Source organism: Lagopus leucura, unplaced genomic scaffold, assembly GCF_019238085.1.
Source record: "Lagopus leucura isolate 7727_CA_CO unplaced genomic scaffold, USGS_WTPT01 Super-Scaffold_100022, whole genome shotgun sequence".
Taxonomy (NCBI): domain Eukaryota; kingdom Metazoa; phylum Chordata; class Aves; order Galliformes; family Phasianidae; genus Lagopus; species Lagopus leucura.
Window position 1 is genome coordinate 4118235 of NW_024962275.1, and position 17568 is coordinate 4135802.

At 51.1% G+C, this 17568-nt stretch overlaps 1 protein-coding gene across 5 annotated transcripts in view; it reads left to right on the forward strand.

Moving 5' to 3' along the window:
• The first annotated feature begins 7865 nt into the window (after positions 1 to 7865).
• RAPGEF1 (Rap guanine nucleotide exchange factor 1) overlaps positions 7866 to 17568 on the forward strand; it is a 76341-nt gene continuing 66638 nt past the window's right edge. The window contains exons 1-2 of one of the 5 annotated variants that reach the window (XM_042879219.1): positions 7866 to 7947; positions 9393 to 9633. In XM_042879219.1, coding sequence (XP_042735153.1) covers positions 9615 to 9633 — 19 coding nt within the window. In that variant the 5' untranslated portion in view covers positions 7866 to 7947; positions 9393 to 9614. Of the gene's footprint in view, positions 7948 to 9285; positions 9634 to 14391; positions 14556 to 16675; positions 16753 to 17568 lie in introns of those variants that run through there. The other 4 variants (XM_042879218.1, XM_042879220.1, XM_042879212.1 and 1 more) reach the window with 4 other exon arrangements.

Consider the following 17568-nt stretch of genomic DNA (forward strand, 5'->3'; position numbering starts at 1 on the left):
ATGGCACTGCATGGCACTGCATGGCATGGCACATCTCAGCATGAAATGGCAGCACTCAACATGACGTGGCACAGTATGCTATGGCACAGCATTGGCACAGTGTAGCTCAGCATGGCACGGCACAGCACAGCTCCAGTGTGAGCTAGGCCAGGGCAGGGATGGCACCGTTGTCCCAACATGGTCCCCATTGCTGGGATGGGTTTGGGTCATCGCTGCGCTTTCCCACCGCTGTGCTCCCTTCGTTGGTGAGAACAGTCTTTTCTTCACACTTAATAAGCCCTAATTTTCATCTTATTCGTTACTACCGACTCATTAAGCTGGCAAGGAATTAAACGAGGTGAAATGAAAAGAACTGAAAGCAGACGGGAGAGTCTGGGGGGTTTGGCTTTTCTTAAAAAGAGACCAGAACATAATCTCCCTGGATTAGGCAGGTGAGAGTGACTAACCCTGCAGAAGGGCAGGGAAGGCTTAATGAGGAAGCTGCTAATGAAGTAGAGATGCCATGGGACCCTGGGGGTCCCCATTCCCCGGCCCTCCTGGTGCTGGGACCCCATTGACACCTCCATGCCCATGGTGAAGGCAGTGCACACGTCGCACCTCACCCACTGGCTTGCACTGGTCTTACTGGTTCTTACTGGTTTTAGAGCTCCCCCACACACAGGCAGGGACATCCCCATGGCCTCCCCTGCCTGGTGCTCCCAGGTCCTTCTCCTGATCCTTGTGGCTGTGGGTTGGTTCCCACCCCATCATCGCTCCCAGCCCTGCTTCGCATTCAGCGCTTCCCCGTTTAAACGGTGACCCCGCCGCACTCCCATTCATTTTGATGCATTTGGGATCGTAAGAGGCTGTTATTTTATGATGGATTAACGATGCTGTATTTGCTTTCAGCCTGTTTTACAGTGCCCCAAGTGCCTCGGCTATAACTCTTCCGTTTATTTGCTTTATTATCCTAACAGGCTGCTCACGGAGATTACTGCGAAAGCACCTTTCTCCCCACCACATGCCCCTGCAGAGAGACTGGGGCCGGGATCCCACAGCAAGGAGAAAGCTGCAACAGCTGGAATACAGGCCTGGTGATGTGGGATGCTCTGTGGGATGCCCTGTGATACCCTGTAGGATGCTGTGGGATGCCCTGCAGGGTGGTGCAGGATGCTGGGGGATGCTCTGTAGGATACTGTGTAGGATGCTGCAGGATGTTCTGCAGAATAATCTGCAGGCCAGGGAGCAGCAAGAGAAGGAGTGGGCATAGGAAGCCATAGCAGCTTTCATTTGGTGTCCTCTGTACATCTACCCACAGGCATGCAAGGAGCCAAGGGCTCAGGAGAGGCACTGTGGAGCTGCAGGTTGTCACATCCATCCCCTCCATCCTCTCTGCCCTGCTCCATCCTCCATCCAAGGAAGGGGTGACCTTGGAGGCAGCCCCAGCCCCACTCCTCTCTGGATGTTCTGCTCCATCCTCACACCGTCCCTCTCCTCCCTCAGGGCCGATGTATTTGCGGTGCAGAGCTGTGCTAATAACTCCCATTAGCACCTCTGGCTGATGGACGGCAGCGCCAGGGGCCAGATTCAATTTCTGCTGAAAGCCCGAGTGCTAATTTCCAGCTGCAAAGATCAACCAAGAGCTTTGGGGACTGAAGTGCTGGGTGGAGGGGGAAATGAGAAATGAAAGAGGAAGATAAACATGAGAGTCATACAAAACAAATAGCTGGCAGTAACTGCATTAAATCAGACATTTTTTAAAGGAAATATTAAAATATTAACTATGTAATTAAGTACTTATTAATTAAAAAGGAAGCATGCCACATTGAGCTGAGCACAGCTTTAATCAAGTCAAGTGCAACTTCTTGTTTGGATCAGCAGACCTGGACCTGGCTCCCCAAGACCTTGGCTTGGGTCTTCAGACCAAAGCACTGGGAATCCTCAGACCTCCAAGGGCAGATACTTAGTGGAAGATTTCCTAATAGGAGGAGGAAAAAGACCTGAAAGTCCCTACATCCCTTAGGGAGCTGGAGCTACCTGGGCTGGGCAGAGCACCCTGGGGCAGCAGAGGGGATGGGTCTGCACAACTGGGAGCCACCATCACAGCTCCAGCATCTTGGCTGGTGGGCAATCCCTACATTTCTGTGACATCCAAACCTTTCTGTGGCACAGAAGGATGTGGCTCAGCAGGCATGGTGGTGATGGGTCAACGGTTGGACTTGGTGAACGTAGAGGTCATTTCCAGCCTCAGTGATGCCATGATTCTATGACCTCAAGAAGGTCTTTTCCACTCCGGATTATCCTGTGATTCCACGATGTCATGAAGGTCTTCTCAGCCTAGGTGATTTCATGATCTCATGAAGGTCTCTTCCAAAGGTCTCTTCCAACCTCAAGGATTCCATGACCTCATGAAGTTCTTTCCAATCTGGGTAGTCCTGTGACTCCATGATCTCACGAAGGCCTCCAACCCGGATGATCCTGACCCTACATCACACCAGGGGAGGCTGACACTGAGCACTGGGTGGTCAAGACCTGGCAGCGGCTGCAAATGGAAGCGGTGGCATCCCCAACCCTGGAGGCCTTTAGGAGAGGCGTGGATGTGGCCCTAAGGGACAGAATCACATCCCACAGCTGCTCTGTCCCCACACAGGGACGCAGTGCCACCAGCCCCAGAGCTGTCACTCGCTTGGCACTGCAGGGGTCACATTGAGCCCCATGGCAGCAGTTGAGCCGTTGGCTGCTTCTGACAACTCATCCGTCACAGAGCGGGGCCAGCGGCTGCGAGACGCCGTGGAAGGGAGAGAATTAAAAGAGGGAGAGAGAAAGAGCAATCAATACATTATTTAACAGCAGGAATGCAAATGACAAAAAATTAATGAGGACTCTCCCCCCCCCCCCCCCCCCTCCACCCCTTCCCCCAACCCTCCTTTGCAGTGAGATTGCTGACAAATTCTCTGGAAAATATCAAAACAGCCGGAGGGTGTAACCTGCCAGAGTGATGCACCATTATCTATTATTGATGGAAACCTTGACACGTTCCCTTTAAAAAAGGAGAGGGAAAGGGAGGGAGAGAGGGGAAAAAAATTGCATCTAATCTTTGTTTTAAAGCTGCAGTCACTCCTTTTCTCTCCCCCGAGGGTGGATGAGACGCTCAGGTCTGCACACCCAGCAGCTATGGAGGCAGCACATGTGCTTCTCCCCCGTGGTGGTCCCATAGAGTCCACTAATTGTCACTTAACGATGAAGTAGGGCTGAGCTCATGCAGGTGGAACCAGGGATGGGGTCTGGGGTCCCCGGGGTAGGAGGGGAGCAGAGCATCAAAGCAGGGTGGCGTAGGGCAGGGGTGGGATTCCTCCTAGGAAAATCACCCAGCGCAGCGCGTTGGCTGCACTGCTGAGTGGGGAGAGGCAGGAGGCAGCGTGGAGCAGCTATCAAGCACACACTGCAGGGATTAATACTTTATAAATGTCATTGGCCTCCTGACAAGCTCCTGTATAATCCTTTTATTTGGCCTCTGAGAGCAAAACCCTCCAAACCTCTCCGCTCCCTCCTCCCACCTGTGCCACCCTCCCTGCGCTGCGTTGTCCCCACGCTGCCCCCATGCAGCAGGGATGTTTGTGGAGCCACTTCTCCTGGGTTTCTAATCTCATTTCCTTTACTCCCGCTGTCACTTCACAAGGTGTTGCCCTCCAACCACACCAGTGCCTCTTGTCCTGGCACTGCAAGGGCAGCCCGTGCTCCCAGGCATCTCCACTTGTCGCTTTGTATGCCTCTGCCATGCCCTCCTTATTTTCCCCTCTCTCCCACCCCCTCTCAAACTAAACAGGCCTAAGTCTTTTTAATCTCTTCTCATGGATTATTGATACTATTTGTTGCACTCCTTTGGATCTTTTCCATTTCTGCTGCATCTTTGCTGAAGAGGAGCGAGGAGCGCTGACTCCTGCTGAAGGTGAAGTTGATAAAGTCAGGATGTTTCTAGCTTTGCTTCCTCTTCCTCCACCCCAAACCCCTCTGGCTTATGGGGAAGGGGCTGTTCCTGCTCATTGCTTATCCCTGGGCCTGGGGGCAGCAACTCCAGCTGCTTCCCTAAGGGCTCATTGCAGCTTAGACCCACCTGCATGCAGCAAGAGCTATGCCATCCAGCCACCGCCTGCACCACGTTTATCAGAGATGGAGCTAAATAAACCCTGAAGGATTTGGAGTTAAATGATTCCCTGGGCAGGCTGGATCAACAAGGACTGAAAGGAATGAAACTGGTAGCAATGACAGGAGAGGTGAGTGCTGGGATGGGGCCATCGCACAGCTGAGATGCTCCAGCAGCAGGGCATGCAGGCACACCTTGGGTGAGGACATCAGCTATTCACAGAGCTGAAGGTCACCCCTGGACAGCTGCAGGGGGCAGAGAGCAGCCACTGCAGTGCTGGAAATGCCACATCCAGCCCAGAGCATTCTCTTCTGCTTTTCCATTGTCTGTCTGCTAAAGAAAGCTTTGTTGGCAAACAGACTTCCTGGGATGTTTCTCTCTGCTGCTAATATGGTGCAAAAAAAAAGAAGAAAAATAAAAGATAGAGAAAAAACAATAATAAAAAGAAGCCAACATAAAATCCCAGCCAGAATCAGAGGTCAAGTCTGAGAATAAAAGAAACAAGAAAAAGAAAAGAAGGAGGGAAAACGGCACTAAACAACCCCTTGGTGCTGAGAAATAATGGTTTGAAGTTTGCATCATTACCAGGGCTACGTGCCACACATTGGCAATGACTTCAGGCTGCGATCTGTGGCATGATGGAGACAGCGTGGGGTCGGGCAGCCCTGCTCTGCGGATGGGACAGCCTGCTCCTCACCTCACAGACATCACAGGGTCCCTCTCTCCATCCTCCCAGGTCTCTGCGCCCACTGTCTGTGCAAAACTGCTGCTGGAAGGTGGGCAGGTGGCACTGTGCCTTGGGAGTGAGGTCTGCCCACCTGGGATGCGGGAGCAGGGCTGTCACCTCCGATTGCGTTTTTCTCCTGGTGACCTCTGTGTCCATAATGGGATTTTTACTATTTGACTTTGGAATATTGATTTTGATTTCCTTTTTTGATTCATTCTGGTTTTGCTCTTTCCAGCGGGGGGAGGAGGAGGGGCACAGGGCACCTTCAGCTTCCTCCATAGGGTGAAGCAGGCAGGGTCACCTGGAAACCCAGCTGAGTTTTGGGGAGCACTTTGCATGGAGCAGTGACGTGGCTGTGAGATGGGTGGATCTTCTTCTAGTTTTGCTGCCAGGTCCTCATGGGCTGCTGCAACACAGGGCCGGTGGCACCCAGCTCCTTGGGAACAGCAGTGGTGGATAATGGGAGAAAATTCTGCAAAATTCTCCCAACTTTATTCTTTTCCTTTCTCCATTTCCAGTTTTTTCCTCGAATCCAGCTGCACTGCCTGTCAGTGGTCTCACTGATGCAGAGCAGCAGCAGCTGGAACAGCAGGAAGAAGATGCACTCAGGATCTGTAAGTGGCAGTGAATGCCCAGGACAGGCTGAGAGCAAGGAGAGTTCCCTGCACCTTCCTCATCCCCACTGACAGCCCACAGCCTCAACTTGTAGGTGAAGACCAGCTCGGTGGAGCTGCCAGAAGTTCTTCCTTATCCTGAGCACCAAGTGTTCAGCATCCCTTCTGGTTTTGGTGTCTCACTCCTTCGGGAGGTTTGTCGCGGGGGGAGGGGAGGAAAAAGCAAAGGCAGTGAGGCAGCAGGGCAGGGAGCAGGGCTGGGTTTGTGCCCCGGCACACAGAACCGGACCCGGCCGCCCCCATCCCCGTTAGTGGGCTCCCAGCCAGGGCTCGGAGGTCGCTGTGCCCATCACCCGGCATCTGCTGCCCTCTAGAGCCCGCACCCGAACGGAGAAGGAGAAAGCCGGTGGGAAAATCAAGTCCCGGCAATGACGGGTCAGCGATGGGACATCTGGCAGGGCTGCAAAGCAGTCCCAGGGCCGCACGGCTGCGGGTGCAGCAGGACAGGCATCGCTGAATGGGAAAATGCCATCTCCGTCAGCCAGGTGCTCGTGTCTTGCTCATGTCTCTGTGCTGGATTGTCCTACAGCCAGGACCACCAGCTAGATGCTGTCAGCACACTGAGTAAAACTGCAGGATGCCGAGGTTGAAATTGGGGATGTGCTCTAAATGGAGGACTTGCAGTCCATCTCACACACGTGTTTTTGCAGGGGACAGATGCAGATGCTCTGACCTCGCCTGCTTCATTTCCCAGCTCTGGCCCCTCCTGCACCATTCCTCTGCGTCCCTTATTAGCCCCACCTGCATTCCTTTCCTGAGCAGTTCCTCTCCATCTCACCGCTATCTATCCTGCCATTGCACACACAGAGAGGAGTTGAATCCATTAACAGGTGGTGGGAATCCTGTCCCTCATTTTCTTCCACCAACATGTTTTCATCTCTCCCCAGTTCAAAGGGAGGGGTTGTGTTGGCAGTGGCAGTATCAGGTCACCGCAATGTCTGTCACTTGGGCTTCGTTGTGCTTAGAATCAGAGCCATGGAGGTTGGAAAAAAGCCTCTCGGATCCAATGCCCAACCCCACTGTGCCCACTGCCGCATCCCTCAGTGCCACATCCCTCAGTGCCACATCCCCGCGGCTCTGGGGGGTGAAACGGTGACAGCAGCACTTATTGAATGGGACACTGAATTACCGAACCTCGGCACTGCTGGAGGGACAGACAGGCACCGCCCGGCCTTGCAAGTAGAGGGGAGCAGAACGAGGGATGGGGATGGGAGGGAACAGCCCGGGAGAGGGGAAGGGAAGGGCGCTAGAGGGCAGGAGCGCTCTGCCGTGATTGCAAGGCTCGGAAATCGCGTCGGCGCTTCTTGCACATCCCATCTCGGTGGGTCAGCTGCAGTTTGTGACCCTGGGGCTGCAGCACGTCTCTGTGCTGCCCGGCTGCTGCTGGCACGTTTGCTGCCGACTGTTTTCCCCCAGTAAAGAAACATCGTGGGAAGAGCTCAGTTTGCCGCCCCTCTCCTGCTGCTGGGAGGACATCAGGGCTCTCATCTGGGTGCAGAGCAGCCCTGCAGCGCCAGCACGACCTGACGCAGCCGCTCGGCTCTGTGCTCTCTTTCTTCCCTTGCCCAACTCTGACAGCCCTGCAGCGGTTTCTTCCTGCACGCACCCTGCTCACAGCAGCACGATGTACCGCAGCTCCCGCCTGCTGTCACCGCCACAAACGGGGTGACAGCACAGCTTACAGCCACGTAAATGAGAGAAGTCAGGGCGCCACTGCGTTCATGCTGTCAATACAGCGACGGAAAGGAGCTCATTTCCCAGCACATCCACGGCCCTTCCACAGCCGTAAACGGCCGCTCCAACTGCTGCCTCTTCCCGCTAGAGGGAACCAGCTTCTGTCCGGCACCGACAGCCGGCACAGCGCACCGGGAGCAAATGACAGCAAGGCGCAGGGCGGCCGCAGGGCGCTGCCTTCAGGAGCGACGCGTTCCAGAGCAGCGGGGATGCGGCGGCGGGGTGGGGCTGTGGGGTGAGAGGGCTTCTCCTTCCTTCGCGATTCCGCGAGCTGGGAAAACGCGCGCGATGAGCGGCCGACGGAGCGGAGCGGAGCGGACCGGCCATGCTCGCAGCGCGCCGCCTCCCTCAGGGCCGGCCCCGCCCGCGGCGCCTGGCTGCGCTTCCCGAGGCGGCCGGCAGGCGGCGCTGCGGCCCGGCCCGGCGCGCGTGTGCGTGTGTGGCGGGAGCCCCCGGGCCGCCTCTTCCCCTCGCGGCCCGGCGGAGCTGGGCGGGGGGCGGGAGCGCTGCTTGCCTGCCTGCCGCCGAGCCCCAGGGGCCGCCGCGGCGCCTTTCCCGGATCGCGGCCGGCCGGCGGCAGCGGGAGGAGGCGGCAGTGGCGGGGCCGCGGCCGCTCGCTGGCTCCTGGCGCGGCCGGGCCTGAGCGCCGAGCCCCGGCTCCGACATGTCCGGCAAGATCGAGAAAGCAGGTGAGCGGCGGGAGGCCCGGCGGGGCGGCGGCGCTTCTCCTCCCCGCCCTCCGCGTTGCGGCCCGGAGCTGCAGCCGCTGCCGCTGCTGCTTGGCGCGGGCCCGGCGCGGCCCTGGGGCGGGGGATGGCGGCGGGCCGGGCGGCTTCTGGGCCGGTTGGGGCTGCTGTCAGGCCGGGCGGCGGGGAGGGCTGCCGAGCCGAGCCGAGCCCCGCAGCAGTGCCGCGCTCCCTCGCTGGTTTCCTGGTGGATTTTCCTGTTGGATTTCTTTTTTTCTCCTTTTTTCTTTTTCTTTTATCTCCTCAGGCTTTGTGTCCTCTGGTCCGTTTCTCCTTTTTATTTCGTTTTTCTTCCTTTCCTTTCTCCGTTTATTTGCCGTTGTTTTGTTTCCTTCTCCCCTCGCCCCCCTCCCCCCCTTTTCGCACCGTCCTTTCAGTCTAGCAGAGCATCACAGCAGAGCTGCAGCGCTTCGGGCCCTGCACGCAGTGATTAATGGCAACTTCTCCAACTTCCCCGGTGTTTGTGCACGATCGGAACAGACTGATCTGTGGGCAGACAGCACAGGGAAGGGCTCGGCTGCAGCTGCCCCTTTTGGGGGCTCTCCATGAGCCGGGGAAGCACCCAGCACACACCGTGCAGTGCTTCTCAGCTGTCACTGGAGGTGCCCCCATTCCTCCCATTGCAGTACAGTGAAAGCCTCAATTACCGCTTTGCAAATCAGGCGCTGAAGTTATTTGGTTTAATTACGTCGCATTTAATTAGTAGAGGAAAAAACAATGCTTTTTGGTGGTCTCTTATTGTAAGGAGCAGCTCGATGCTTTCCTAGCAGGGCCTTGCAGCAGTGTGAGTCAGACGTGTGAAGTGCAGCACTGGGGCTTCCCAAGGCAGTGCTTTAGGAAGATCCCTGCTTCAGAGGAGCAGGGCCCGGAGCAGCCCTCCATGGCTTTGGTCACTCGATCCTGGTTTGTGCTGTGCTGTACAAGAAGGCAGCTCCTTGTGCTTCGGTTCTGGAGCAGCCTCCAGGGAGGAGCACCTCCAGGCGGTGCGGCACACAGGCGTGCTTCCAGCTCTCAGCACTCAGTCACTGTCTAACAAGTGTGCCTCGCATCATGGGACAGATGCTGTTCCAGAAATATCAGAGGTTAATCTGATGCACCATCCCTTACATAGCATTGCAGTGTAACGCTTTGCTTGGGGAGTTCTGGCTCTTTCTTTTCCATGCTTATTGGTGCATCACTGCCACTTTTCCTCCTGGAAGCGGGTTAACAATGTAAGGAAGGGGTGAGCAGCACCCATAGAGCTGGGGCCAGCTTTGAACCAGTGGCCACTTCTTTCCATTAGAAGTGAACTTTCCATTAGAAGGGGCTTTAGTAAATGCTGACAGTTCTATAGCCAGTAATTGCGGATGTGAAAAATAAGTGACCACGTTTTGTTTATTCGCGTGCAGTAAATAACCCTGTGAGAATAGTAAATAGAGCTCCACCCCAGCGAAGCAGCGTGAAGAGTTCAAACGCTGGAAGATGACTCTGTAGACACACACAAACGCGGTGCGGTTCCGTGTACAATAGAACAGAAAGGCCAAAAATACCACACAAAACCCAAACGCTGCGCAGCGTAGGAGACCCGGCCTTGCAACACACTCAACTCCCAGTGAAGAACTCAAGACATCATGCAGGATCCGTGCCCAGGTCAGTGTACAGATTTGAAGATGCCGTGGGTGAAGTCTTAATGCGGAGGCGTGCTGTAGTGGGTGCGGAGCGTGGTGGTGATTTGCTGAATAAGAGAAAGTGTAAATTTGGGGAACTGTGCTCTTTCAACTGCTTGTGTTTGCATTTCTTTAAGGAGGGTGTTATTAAGAGAGGGGAAAAAAACGTAGTCTAAGTATAAACTGGAGGAGAAGAGACGGGGAAAGGAGGGAAGGAGGGCTAGAAGGCAGCTGCTTTGGTACGGAGTGCTCTAGGTCACAGTTTGAGTGTTGGAACTTATGACTGACACAAAGAGGTTGGTGAACAGGGTCAGTGTGTAAACACAGCCTGTTATACTGCAGTAATTCTGGGATAATATTTGTCCAAATGTATACAGTGGTAGAACAAAGGATGCGGAGTCATGGAACAAATGCTGTGAGATCTGAGATCTGCTTGTTTATGTTTGTGTGTGTTTTTTTTCTTATGGGAACCAAAAGACAAGCAGGACCCACTGTGCTGTAAATAAAAGAGGCTGTTGCCTGATAATGTGTCTTCTTGAATGGCTTTGGAATGGTTTGGAGCTTTGCTTTGACGATCTGCATATTCATACAGAATGAGAAAGCAGTCATCTAGCCAGGCTGTGGGGCTACAACAATATTATTAGAGTTAGATCCCTAGAGATCTTATGTACCTCCCTGGGTTTTTAAATGAAACACGTTGTCAACACTTAATAAAATACAAAAATAAATGATGATACATAATAGCTCCTGTCCACCAGGGAGGGGAGGACGGGGCTCCCTCAGGAGCCTCTCAGTTCTGCTCTGCGCTCAACAGAAGGGCCACTGTGCAGTGATTCATAGCACGGCTTTGGAGTGAAGGGGATCCATCTGGTAGTGCAGAACAAGGCGCTGTGTTTCAGTTTTAGCAGTTCTAGAGTCCCTGTTTTTCGGGCTCCAGCCAGACTTCCAAATACTTTCTGAAAACAGAACCCCTTTGACCCAAGGAGGAAGGACAGCATCCGGCCTTTGGTTGTTCTTTGCTCTAGAACTGATGCATCTGTAATTTTGGTCTTCACTTACAGAAGATACTTGTTCCTTCCAAAGCAGGGCTGCCAAGAAAGCAGAGGAGGCCACAGATTCTGCTTGGTTTTCCTGTTACCATGGCAATACGTGAATTCCTGTATTTATTTACCTGATGGATTACACGCTTCAGGGAGTTGAACAATTCTGCGTCGTACAGAGAGAATAAGAGAGCAGAGAGACACCGTCAGGTCTGAAATACAGGCTTTTCCACAGAGAGTATCTGTTCATTAATGCCCTTTATTAAAACCAAAGACATATGGATGCTGTATCTTGAACATTTCTTCTACTTGATGCTTTCCATCATCATCTTGTGACTTCTTGCTGGCTTTTCACATCCCTTGTAAGCTTGCCTTTTCGATAGCCATCTGCTAAGGGCTGTTTGAGACCACTGTTCCAAGCATTCATCTGCCTGGAGTGCAGTCAGTTCTCTCTGTTCAGCTCAGGCCCCAACTGGAGGTATTCCCAGCAGACCAGAATGCTGTTGTCTTCACCTTTTTCTGATATGTGTTTGCTTGATAAGCAAATTCACCTCTGAAGTCTCATCCAGCGTTTGTAATATAAACATCAAGGGAGGAATCCTGTTCTTAAGGGAAGTAGCACAATCCCAGGGACAGATCATTCCCATCTTTCGGGGACCTTTACTGTTCATGTGCAGCCTTGCATGCTGTTTTACACTGCTCAGAATCATGCTTGATGTGTGGTTTACTGGGATCTTATTTCTGCAAAGGGTGTTTTTTGGGCTGCAGCCATTTCTTGGGTCAGTCTTAGACCAGAAATAATCCTGAATATGTGGGGTTTTTTTACACCCACTCAATTCTCTGCGATGTCTGTTTTTTCAGTTGAGGATCAGGTGAGTTAATAGACACAGTTCTGTCTTGGTTTGGTTGTGCCCTCACTGCTGTGCTGTATTTTTGAGTGTAAGTGAAGGCTTTCAAGTTGGAACTTCAGCAGTTGGCCAACAGAAGCAGTTTCTGTAGTGGTGGTTTTCAAACCAAGTAAGAACACCCTATGGAGTTTTTATCCTGGAGTCTGAGAATGAAACTCTCCTGAAGAGTCAGTGCAGTCCTGAATGCAGTGTGGTTCCAATCCTTCCTTCCTCACGCTGCAGTTCCTGCTGCAGGCTGCTCAGACAGCAGCATCCCACGTGTGCTTTATTGCAGCTTGTTTCGTAAGCGTCAACAGTCCCATCTAGTTCTATGCAGATGTGAAGTACAAGATGACTGCTATTCAGTGCTTCTTAGGAAATGGCACAAAGAGTGGAATTTTGCATTTTTGGGTAAGTCAGTGTAGGTTGGACAGGTGTTGTGCTGCGCAGCATCAGCTCTGATGTGTGCAGAAATGCAGCCTGCAGGAGGAATGGTGCGAGGCTGAGGTATTCATGGCAGTTGTAAGAAGGAGGTGGGCAAGGAGTGGGGAAGAAGGACAGCTGAAGTCTGCTGGAATGCACAGCAGCTGGGTTGTGCCTTAGTCAATGAAAGAGCAGAAACTGGAAACAATTGCTAAATTTATTTTCAGTGCAAGCAATGGTTTTCCTTGAACCACAGTGACTAAATATATCTGTTTGTGTGGCTCTGTGTGGGGGTAACTCCTACTGGCTCTAGCTAACCTTCTGGCAGGCAGGGATGTGTGGAAGGTCACTGTCAGTCACAGCACTGTGCTGATGTCTCTCATAGAATGGCCTGGGTTGGAAAGGCCCACAATGCTCATCTGGTTCCAACCCCCTGCTGTGTGCAGAGTCACCAACCAGCAGATCAGGCTGCCCAGAGCCACATCCAGCCTGGCCTTGAATGCCTGCAGGGATGGGGCATCCACTCTCATCACAGTTTCACCTGCAGAGAGTGTTTCCCCATTTGCTGTCCACCAGCATGGCTTTCATGGCTTTAGTTACTGCACAGTGTTGTGTGAGTGGAGGAAATCTGATGTTCCATCCCGGGGAAGGGTGTCCATCTGTAATGCTTTTTTAGCTGCTGCCTTAACAACTCTCTTTCTCAGTGATGCAAAGTCATGGGTCTTATTTAAACATAGGTTAGCCCTTGATTTATTCCAAAATAAGGTGGACTGTGTTGTGTGTCCATAGAGTGGATAGGGAAAAGGCAAAGAGGACAAGAAGAGGAAAGTGTCAGGGAGGAGGCAATTTGCAGCTGTCGTGGGAGCTTGTTGGAAGGCACAGAGGCAGAAGGTGAATTTCAGCTGCAGGTTGGGACGTGCTGCCAAAGGAATGCTCTGCACTTCTGCTATTACATTGCTGCAGAGTGACACACTGACAGCTCTGTTAGCTGGCGTGGAGCACCTGTTCTAAAAATGCATTTCTGATCTCTCCTTGTGGTGGGTGATTCTGATGCTCGTGGAGGGGGTGATTTTGTCTCTGTGAAAAAGAAATGGTGTCCCCACGTATGCAGAGATGCTTATGTGAAGCATCCCAGGAAGGTTGGTGGATGAGGTTGTTGGTACTCTTTTATTTGTTTATTTCACTTAGAGGTCTTCAAGTCCTCTGTTTGCTATTACGTTGATACTACAGCTCATCTTCCTTGGAGTTTGTGAAACAGTGCTCTTGTGCTGAGAGCAAGGGAGAAGTGGATATGCACAGGAACAGGAGAAGAGGTGGTTTGTATTCCAAATAAACTTCCATTTCATGTCTCGTGTGGACGAACAACATGGGATAATTCTGTTCTGAAAGAGAATAAATGACATTTTTCTTCATAGGTTTCTGAAAAGACAAGGGAAAGCATCAACAGAGCCTTAAGGTTAAGGAACAGGTAGTCTTCAATGGCTGGTTGCAAAGGAGAGCGTTTGCAATGCCTGTTGTTTCATCCCTCACCCTTTGGTGCGTTTGTTGTGCTTCCCAGTCTGCCAGTTTGTCCTGTCCTTACTGACACAGAGGGGACAGAACAGCCACAGGAGTTAATTCCATATTTAGAAAGTTTCCTTTACGAACCAAACATCGTTTAATAAAGGGCATGCAGGGGAATCAATATTTTCATTCTGGATGCACAGTACATTGCAACCAATGCCAGACAGCTGTGTTAGGTGAATCCTGCTGGTGGGCAGCGCAGAGCAGGACAGCACTGCTTAGAACAGCTTTTGCTGGGTGATACGTTGTCCTTTTCTTTTGTGTTCTGACTTTATTAACATATATTTGATTGTTTGTGCATGGGAAAATAAAACACAGATGGTTTTCCATCCACTGTTTGCCTGACTTTCCAACGCAACCTGGGTCTCATCACCAGGAGTGATGAGTGCTAAAACTTTCACAAGCAAAGAAATACCCATTTTTGGATATTTTTGACATTTAAATGATTTTTCTGTGTTTGTGTGTGCAGATTCTGCTTTTCTGATTAGAAGATGCCCTAAACTAAATGACATGCAGGCAAGAATAGTAAGTTTGAGGAACCAGGAAGGTTTCCCAACAGTGTCAGTTAGTGCTCACCTATGAATTTATGAGGACTTTAATAAAGAGCATTGTCTGTCTGTATAAATACTCTTGGAAAAGGCAAATGGAATCTTAGGTTAAGCCTGAAGCCAGATGCAGGAGAGACTTAATTGGTAGCATCTTTTCCTATGGAAACATGACTGCTCATCCTCCTTTCTTATAACTCTTAGGCCTACGGCCAGACTGAGTCATTTTTCAGAGGACTTGCTGATCTAAAGTTCTGTATGTTTTCTGAAGAAGACTGAGCAGAAGGAAGAGACTGCAAATCATGCCTGTATTGTGGCAGAAGGGAAGATGCTGCCGTCCTGTATTCCATTTGGCCATCCAGCATCGTTCCAGAGGTGCTAGCTGGTGCTGCTGGTTCAAGTGTGACTTCTGGGGATGGATCAGAGGGGCAGACAGCGACAGGGAAGGTGGGTGAATGCTGAAGTATCCCAGCAAAAGTGGCAAATGACCTCGTGAGAACCGTGTGAAGAGAGGTCGGGTCTCTTGACTGTGCGTTTCCAGATAGACTTTAAACAAAGATGTTTTTGCTCCCGTCTGTCTCGGGTGAAAGCAGTTATAGGAATGCTTTAAATATGCATTGGCAGCTCTTACTCGTAGGTTTTCTCCTGAATTACAGCCTTGTTCAGCAGACCTCAAATCTTAGGTGTACGTTTCACTGTAATACAGCTAGGGCTCCTTGGAGACATCAGGTATACCGCAAGTGAGATGCATGAAATTCTCCCTTGGCTTTTGTTTGGCTGGCAGCCTGGGAAGTGGTGTGAGGGATCGTGGCCATCCGTGCCCAGTGCAGGCATAGTGCTCAGCACTGCCTGGGGCTGCCTGGTTCTTGGGGCTGTTCAGTGAACCAACGACGTACCTGGCAGTTGCTCAGGGTTGTCTGTGTCCAGGGTTACCACCAGGATGGTGTTTTACACTTCTTGTCCTGGTCAAAGTTCAGGTGATGCAAGAGGAATGCCAGGGACCTGGGATGATGGCTGGCAGGTCAGTTTGTCTGCAGATCCTAAGCAGCTCTAGCAGCAAGGTGTGTAATTGCACTAGCATTAATCAAAGCCACATCTGAAGGTTGGTGAGTGCTGATGTCATTGTTTTGATGCTTCTCAAGTTCAGCAAGTACTCACGGCTTGTGTAAATAATAACACGTGGGATGGCAGCTATGGATCACGTGGTCTAATGGAGCCCTAACGGACCCAGTATCATGTTTCAAGCATTATCATAACATGAAAACGAAGGAATGCAAGAAATGATCGTGCTCAATAGCATAAATTTAATGAAGCTGTTCAACCTTCTCACATCCAGAACAGGAGCACCGCGTTGATGCTGCATGTTGTGGAGTTAGCTTTTGGGATGGTAACAAATCACAGGATGGGTTCCTCTTTCTGTCCTCCGGTGCCCTTGAAGGGGTCATGTGGTTAAATTCCTCAATATTTTTGCAGCTGTGGTTGTGGTTTATGAACTGATGCTGCTTAAAGAGGGGTCTGTGTCTGCAGCACAGTTTTCATTACTCATCTGTCGATACTTCCAGGGTAAAATGAATTGGTCTGGGTAGAGAGGCTTTGCTCTTCTGTGTAAATGCTCCGGCTTATTTTTCTTCCTCCCCCTATTTCACCAAAGGAGAGGATATGGAATAGTTTCTGATGCATTGTATGGTTGTGTTGCACTGGGTAGGAAGGCCTGGCCCGCTTTGTCCATCAGGATTATTTTAAGCTCTGATGTTTAGATTTTGTTAAATGAACCAGAAAGAATTGAAAGCATCTCTCTTTCCCAAAATATTCCAACTCATACAGCTGTAAAATGCCCTTTATCCTGAATCATAGCAGAAGAATTGCCAGGGTTACTCTTTTGCAATGGGTAAAAAGTGATTTCTGACTCAAGTTTCAGTAATTTGCTTGTCAGGAGAACTCTATTTGAGATTACAGTTATTATTTTTTGTTCCATATTTTGCAAAACCGAAAATGAAATAAACCATAATCATGATGTTGCTGTGTTTACTGCTGCAAGCTGCAGGTATTGCAGTAATTGTGTTGGCTGCTGGATGAAACCTGGGAGGCAATTTATCTGCCTTTGCTTTAGCACAATAATTGCAAATGAAAGACACGCCTGATTGTGAAGCTCTGCAGAAGAAAAAGTAACTGCTGTGAGAGAGGGGAATGGTTCTTGTGTTGGTGCCCAGTGTGGCAGAGTGCAGGGCAGTGGTGACCTGGGCTGCAGGGATGCAGTGTGGCAGGGCGACTGGAGCAGGCAGCAGGGGCAGGGAGGCCGTGGCACTCATGGCACCAGGAGCACTGTCTCGCTTTGCCACTCACTTCTTGAATCTCATCCCTGGCTGTGACAAATGTTTAACAGAACAGCAGCCAGGCTAGTGGCTAGTGCTTGCTTTTTGGGCATTTTGGGGTAAATACCGGAGTTATTGTCCTTGTTCTCTGTTGTCTGTTCTGTTTTTGCTTTGCTTTCATCCTGTCTTGGGAAATTATGTTGGAGAAGGAACCTGCACAGCGTTTTCCTGTGCAAGAAGATACCAGAAACTGCAGCCCAGCCCGGGTAAGGAATTCCCAGCTGTAAGCCCTGTGTGTGCCTTTGGACCTTAATGGCACGAGGTGTTTGCAGGTAAGCTGGTGCCAAGTGCCATCATGCAGACCTGTTCTTTGCTGTGGCGTTATGATGGGAAATGTTTTGAAGCATGGCCTGCACAAGAGTGCTTTGTGACACCTTCAGCAAGGAGGAAAAGCCTCTGCCGTGCTGAGCTGTTTGTTAGCTGTAAGTGTGAGCACCTCGTAGGAGATGAGAACTGATCGGTGGGTGATGCCATGTGCTTCTCCTGGGATGAATAACATCAGCTTTAAGAAGGTGAGCTGCAGGTGGTTTTGAATGAAGAAGAGATCAGTTTGGATGTACCATTCATTTTGGTAGCCTGGAGCTGCTGACCTCATGTGGAGTGGCAGAAATGATTTCAATTGAGACTGAAAGAAAGGCACTGCGCTGTGTCCGTGTTGGGCTGGTCCACCAGCACTGCGTTCCCCTGTTAGGCTGAAGGCTCCTTCTCTCCACAAGGTCAAGCAAAGCTTCCAGATGCAGAGGAGAAGCACTGTAAACTCCTCAATGAGAAGACAGCTTGAAAGGCAGGGTTAGACACTATGGTCAGATTGCATATGCATCTTTACTCATCTTTCTTGTGCACAGAGGTGGCAGTGCATGTGTTTCCTCAGTTTTGGCTGTAAAGTTTGAAGAAAAAAGAAAAAAAAAGACTGGAATGAAAAATGAAGTTCAGGGATACATGAGCAAGCTGTGTCAGTAAAGTCCACTGTTCTGTGTAGCTGTGCAGCCTGTCAGATCACTGCAGTGAAACGCTCTTTACAAATGCTTTTGTGTCTTATCTGTTGACTCATCCATCTAACACTTATAGTAGCGTTTCAGTACTGAATT